Source organism: Cajanus cajan, chromosome 7, assembly GCF_000230855.2.
Source record: "Cajanus cajan strain Asha chromosome 7, NIPB_CcT2T_4, whole genome shotgun sequence".
NCBI lineage: Eukaryota > Viridiplantae > Streptophyta > Magnoliopsida > Fabales > Fabaceae > Cajanus > Cajanus cajan.
In genome coordinates, this window is record NC_138523.1 from 7,422,780 (window position 1) to 7,430,270 (window position 7,491).

A 7,491-nucleotide genomic window follows, 5' to 3' on the forward strand; every position below is an offset into this window, starting at 1 on the left:
TAGTTTTTATAAGTAGCTTTTGGAAAACAATTTTGGTTTTAGTTTTTCCAAATTAAACTATATTGTACACAATTTAATTTATTAGTATAAGTTTGAGAATAAGATTTAATTTGAAATAAAAAGTATTTTCTATATTGTAGCTTAGTTAAATTTATAATTAAAAAAATTTAGTTTAATTTAAATTATAATGTAGTTTAAACTATTAGAACTATAGTTTACTAAATTAGAAAATAATTTTTCTGAACTATTTTATAATTTAGTTCAATTTAGATGAACTACTTTTATAATTTAGTATATTTAACATGTAGTTTAGTTTAGTTTAACATCCCCTAGTCAAAAGTAGAAATAACAAAATGGATCAATCTATCCTGTTCAATGTTGACATGTCATTAGCCTGTCAAAAATGGGTCAAACTAGGCTAATTTATAAAAAAAAAACAAGTCATAAATCTTGGCATGTCTTGACTAAAGCTGGACTAACAAAAAGAAGAAAAAATGTTTATATATTTATCTTGAGTTATTCTTCCGATATGTATTTTTTTCAATATCTAAAAGACTTATATAAATTGATGTAATTAAATAATAAAAAAATCAAATTAAATATAATAAAATAAATCAAATATATATATATAAAAAAAAATTTATTATATAATAAATCACAGATTATATATAAAATAAATATAAATTAATTTAATTAATATTACATTAAAAATAATAAATAAAATAAATAAAATAAATAAAAAATAAAAAAGGATTAGCGAGCGAGTGCATCCTAATCGATTTGGTCTAATAGGCTCACGAGCTAGACGAGCACACCCTAATCCATTTGGCCTAATAGGGTCGCGAGCTAGACGAACAGGCCAAAGGAGATTGAGAAATCAAAATATTAAAAAGTTAACATCATGTGTATTTTTCCTTCCAAGGGAGAGAGGGAGTAACACGTTGACTACACTTCGGAAGGAGCAATAAAGAGAGAGATTCGCGAGTCTGGAAACAAATGAGCGTGAGGGGAGAGGAAAAAGCGCTGGAGCCATGGCAGAACCTAAACGACAAAGTCGTTTTGGTGACGGGTGCTTCCGCGGGGCTCGGCCGAGACTTTTGCATCGACCTCGCCAAGGCCGGCTGCTACGTCGTCGCCGCCGCTCGCCGCCGTCATCGCCTCACTTCGCTCTGCCAACAAATCAACCGACTCTGGCCCTCGCCCGCCGGAAACTGCCGCGCGGTCGCCGTGGAGATCGACGTCGCCGCCGATGGCCCCGCCATCGATGAGGCTGTGCAGAAGGCCTGGGACGCCTTTGGACGCATTGATTGCTTGATTAACAACGCTGGTGTCAGAGGTGATTAATTCCACTCCAATTTTTTCTACTTTTATACGGTTCCCGTAATGTAATATATGCCATTTTTTAATTTAGTTCTGTTAAATTAGGCTTATGTTATTGTAACAATAAGAAATTAGGCTTATTTTACTTTTGGTCTGTATAGTTTGATATATATTTTTTTAATTGTTTCACTGTGTAAGACTATTCTTCACAACCATTGAATCCTTGTTAAAAACGCTCTATATAAGTTGCTATACATGTTTTTTTTTAGTCCCTGTTGTTTTACTGAAAAGTAAATTCTATACAATTATAGAGGGTAAAAAAATGGTTTGTGTAAGAGTAAAATAAAATATTTTTGTAAAACTGTTAAGACTTAAATTACCGTGTGATATTCGATTATTTTTAGTTATTTATTTTTGGCTAAAATATTTTTGGTCCTTTCTCTTGCTATAGAAATTTTTTGTTGTTTTATCTTTTAAAAGATGTATTTTGTTCTTTTAATTTAGAGTTGAAATAATGTTGCCCTGCTGAAATAGTAACCTTTTTCGATTTTGGGAATCAGTTCTGAATCCTTTTTCACATATTGAAGATATGAAATTTATTTCATTATATCTACTTGCTTATGAAAATTATGGAATCCAATTAACCAAAAATACCCACAAACATTTGAAGAGTGAGTCTTACAAGCAATTAAAAAAGAACTCTATATTAGATTTTTCCGTTTTTCTATTGCTCGAATTCACTTTTCATGTTATTTTCACTGTGTTTATAACTTATTTGAATTCAATTATTAATTTAGTTCCATAGTTTTCTTATAGATGAATATAATCAAACAAGTTTCATGTTTTGAATCAATTAAAATAATATTAATATAAACTCTTGTTTTGGGCAAAGGAAAGTCTCCCACTAAGTTAAGAAATTAGAGTTGGTATTTAGTATAAACTAATAATGCAGGATTAATGAACATAGTTAACTTTTAATTTTGTAATCAAAAGAGAAAAAGATACTCTGTCTAGAAGAGTACTCCTCTGTCTAGAACAAAAAATCCCCAAATTGTAACTGTAATATTGTAATAAGAAGAAATGATTTTGTTTATTTCTAACATTGAGGACGTAGTATAATTGCCTATCTGAATGGTTTGAAAGATTGATACTCTTGGTTGCTTCCTAAAAATTGTACTAATGTTTCCTATTTTTTTTTATTGTGTAGGGAGTGTTAAATCACCCTTGAAGTTGTCCGAGGAGGATTGGGATCATGTTTTCAAGACTAACCTAACTGGTTGTTGGTTGGTGTCAAAATATGTATGTAAACGCATGTGTGATGCCCAGATTAAAGGATCAATTATTAATATTTCTTCAGTTGCTGGTTTAAATCGGGGGCAATTGCCTGGAGCTGCTGCTTATGCATCTTCAAAGGCAGGAGTCAACATGCTGACTAAGGTAAATATTATTTGACATGATTTTTATTAAAACCAAACCCCCTTTTAAATGCCATCTTAGATTTTCTTTGGGTTTCTTAATAATTTGACTTGATCAATGAAATATAACGAAAAGTATAAGAATCAAGATTATGATAGGCAAAACAGAGAAAGGTGAGTACGTTCTACAGAGAACATATGCAGTCTTTTTTTGTTTAGAACAGGCTGACTATCCAATCAAACATGGGAAGTAATCTGTGTGCACTACCAAAATCAAGGCGAGTTTATGTGAGTGTTACCAGCAAAACTGTAATCTGATGACACTGTTGCATTTGTTGGTCTCAATAAAATAAGCACTAGTATTAGAATTGAAGTAGTGACAAAGTTGCTGAAATAAGTGGAGGACTGAAAACAGACATTTTCATGGTTCTCAGTGACAACATTGGAGTTATTAGGGCTCAAATGCTGGCATTTAATTGTTACTTGTTGAAAACCCTGAAGTTATGAAGCAAGTGGAAAAGGGCTCTAGCAGACATTCAAACATTGTTGGTGTTGGAAATATGATATGCTGAAACCCCACACTATGGACATCAATACGATATTTGGTGAAGCTAGGTAGCAAGCCCCTATGGACATCCATGTGATTAAAGTTTTGACTCTGGGGCTACTACTATCATTGAAGAGCGGGAACTGTGGAAAAGTGTAGAAAATATTGATGATGATGTTGTCAAATTTATCCTATGACTCTGTCAAATTCTTACTACAAAAGAATGGTTGCTGGAAAAGGTTAAGGTTGTGTCTAACTTGTTGATGAATTACATAGCGATCTTGATGCACATGATGATTCATCCATATCAATCAGCTAACAATAATCTGAAAACAGAATGGAATATGCTAATGAAAAATATCAATGGGTTATTTATTGTACCATAGATAGAATGCTTCCCAAACATAAATAATAAAGCTATTAACATTTTGACTTATAAGTAAAACATTTAAACCTACAGTTTGTCAGAATTTATGTATTAGAAAAGGGAGGTTAAGGTTTTCATTTGTTGTGGGAATGTTTGTTGAAGAACAACGAAGTGTCAACATACATTCTTGATGGAATGGTTGGGGAACTAGATAGAAAAACTTTGACTATGCTATTGAGGAAGACGGGTTCCTACTGAAGAAGTAAACCTAGGGAAACAACAGGAATATCTAAAGTTATGAAAAAATTGATCTCGTTAAATTTCAGTTAGAAGGGTTGACCTTATGATGGAATTGAGATGTTGTTCCACTTCGGTTTATTATGAAAAATGCCTGGTCCATGTCTTGAGTCAGTCTAGCGTTTGAATGTCAGATATTGACCAACTAAACAGCCAGCTTGGTTTGTACTAGAAGTGGTTCTTAAAGTTAAAGGAGAAATATACAGGCTTTTAGAAATCATGCTTATATGAACTACTAGATATGTAAACTAGATGTCGAACATTGTACTTGTGGAAGATTGACCAACCTTGAGAATGCATATATTTTATGAATTTTAATACAAAAATACCAAAAGATGAATATCAAATTCTTGTCACTGATATCTTAGTCAATGCTGCTTCATGTTGTCAAATGTTGTCTGAATAGACATTCCAGCTGTAATAAAAAATATGCCATGGAAGATGTTGTGAAAACAATATTCGGATGTCCATGTACCAGTCCTTTTAGGTTGACAAATGAAGGAGTAACACACAAAACAACAATTGATACCATCATTCATGACATGACAGTGAAATTTGTGCAAGTCTTCATTGTTGAATTTAAAGGAGAAGAATATAGGGGGAAAGAGAGAACTTAAAGAATGATAAAAATCTTGGGAGAACCTCACCACAAAAGCTAGCAGTTGTAGTTGGAGAGTCCAAGTTCCTATAAACCCCACATTAGAATCGCATACTTTCAATTCTCATACCTTGCAATTAGAGCCTCCTAAAAAAGTGGATTTTGGTTCAACTCAACTCTTTAAAACTGATTTGTAACCCCGACACTCATGTGGACATGTTGTTCACTAGCGCTTTCACAAGTCCCAGGTGAACACTGCAATGAGAGATATGGTGGAAGATTGTGATACAAATTGGCAAGAACTTTGAGAGAACTATGCCACAAAAACTAACTATTGTAGTTAGAGAATCCAAGGTATTATATATAAATCCTACTTAAGAATCCCATAATTTCAATGTGGGTTGCAGTTGAATCCTAACAGAGAATAAAAAGCTTTTTTTTTAAATTCAGTAGAATGTAGTAGTACAAATGTTCTGCATATTATTCATATAAAGTCTTTTAATAGACTCAGTGGCGACTATTTTCCTGGATAATATTAATTGAATGCAACTTCCTAATACCCATGAGTACTAAATACATTAACGAATACTGTTTCCAGCATTCCCCCTCCAGCGAAAGCTTACAAATCTTTAAGCTTGTTACAAATAAATCTTCTCCCTTTTTTATAATATAATATCCACTAAACACAACTGAAAAGGCAACATAGGGCATGATTAGACCAACCATTAACTGCAAATAGATATTGACATAGCTAAAAATGGACGAACTGGGAATTGACAATTGAAAATGGAAGCAGCTAAAATTGATGAAATTGGAAATTGGAAATTGACACAGCTGATGAAGCTGGATGTTAAATTGTTGATGCAAAGGGAAATTGCTAGAGTTCATTGGAAAGTCTCGAAAGAATACTCAACAACTGCTTCAATTCACTGAAAAATTGTCTGCAAAGTTGATGGCAGTTGTAGATCGCTGGAAGGTGATGGAAAATCACGAGAGTCGTCGCTGAAGGTTGCTGGAAAGAGGGTCTGGAAAGTGACAAGTAGCCTGCAGTGACAGCTAGCTGGAAAAGGGTGTCAAAAAGTTGCTGAATTTTTTTCTGGTGGCAGGGGACAGCAGCAATGATGGTTGAACTGAAGTAATGACTGAATGTGCCACTAGAGACAACACAGCAGAGACATAAAATATTAACAAAGAAAAAACTTGGGAGAGATAGAATGGATGTAATTTGTGTTTTATAATGTTTGAAAACACGGTGAGGAAATCAGTAGAGAGAAAATACATGAAAATAAATGAGTCTCAAATTTAAAGGGAACTTGTTAATGGTGGAAATGTGGCAGGACAAGTCATAGTGGATGGTGCCACTCTGATACCAAGTTGAATTTAGAGAGAACTTAGAGAATAAAAAGCTTTCTTTCATTCAGTACAATGTAGTGATACAATGATTCTGCATATCACTAATTTAAGTAGTCTTTTAATAGACTTCGTGGACAAAATATCCTAGGATAATATTTTGAATACAACTTCCTAGACACTAATACCCTTAAGTTCTAAATGCATTTCATCATGTGATACAAGAGAATACAATTTCCAACATTCGTCAATGGCGCAGTGGTAATTTTGTTTTCTTTCTGTGAGTAAAAAATAGGATTCAGGTTGACAAAAATAAAGATAAGTCAATCATGTTTTCACCACCGTGAAATGAAAAAGAAATGCTGTCAATACTAGGGAAAATTAATATCCTCTGTCTGTTCATGTATAATCTGCTTAGAAGATCAAATATCTACTCCTATCCTCCAACTATTGTAACTTAACAAAGATAAGTCACACTGCATCTCTGAAATATTAGTATAAGAAACTTGCATTAGAAATTTTAGTTAGCTTTTCATCCACCTGCATGGAGGATTACTCGTTTGCATTAGAGGTAAGGTACTGAAATCAAACTTCATTTATTGTTGCCCTTAATATTCCAGTGAGAAAAAGGTACATAGTAAACCTTCCCAGTACGTCTAAACTATCTTTGGATTCTCACAATTGGATATAAAGTTACTTATGGCATTGTGCTCTAGATATGCTATACTCAACAAAATGTTCAATATGATAGGGTCATGCACAAATTCGAAGCAGGTTAAGATTTTGTTAATTATGTTCATATTGATTAAACAACAGCATATTGATATCATTAACTTGTGTAATGGTATTTTCACAGGTCATGGCTTTGGAATTGGGGAAGCACAAAATTAGAGTGAATTCCATATCACCTGGAATTTTCAAATCTGAAATCACTGAAAATTTAATGCAAAAAGATTGGCTGAATGACGTGGTCAAGAAAATAATACCTTTGAGAAAACTAGGTACTTCGGATCCAGCATTAACATCGCTTGCTCGTTATCTAATTCATGATTCTTCAGAGTATGTCACAGGCAACAATTTCATTGTCGATTTTGGAGCCACCTTACCAGGTGTCCCTATTTTTTCTTCTCTATGAATAATGTGTTCATCGTCAACACCAAAAGAAATACTAATAAACAATTCTATTAGATATCTTCAAATTATATGATGTGGAGTTCTGAAGTCTATGTATATGGAGAAATATGTGGAGTGGCTATACCCTTGATCTTGGTCTGCAAATGATTTGGAGATATCTGTACAAATTGTGTTACATAACTACGTTGTTTTGCCACTGTAAATTTGATAATTTAGCAGTAATGTCATATGATACAAATTGTTGTCAGATGAATGGAGTTATTACGAATATTTTCTTCCATTTAGAATGCAATGACGCAATTCAATACATAAAAGTGTGATTATGATTATAGAAAGGATTAACGTCTCGTTGGTAATTCTAACTTTCAAGACGATGAAATGAACTTTTAATCCCCCTTTGTAGGTACAAGGCCTTATGAATTGAGAAAATTTTACATGCATCGAGAATTTATACATATTAAAC

At 33.1% G+C, this 7,491-nt stretch overlaps 1 protein-coding gene across 1 annotated transcript; it reads left to right on the plus strand.

Annotated features, from left to right (window-relative positions):
* Window positions 1-800: 800 nt before the first annotated feature.
* LOC109809516 (uncharacterized) lies at window positions 801-7,275 on the plus strand. The gene is made up of 3 exons (XM_020372851.3): window positions 801-1,336; window positions 2,528-2,757; window positions 6,751-7,275. Exons 1-3 carry the CDS (start codon window positions 997-999, stop codon window positions 7,027-7,029), a joined length of 849 nt encoding a protein of 282 aa, XP_020228440.1. The 5' UTR covers window positions 801-996; the 3' UTR covers window positions 7,030-7,275.
* The last annotated feature ends 216 nt before the right edge of the window (window positions 7,276-7,491 follow it).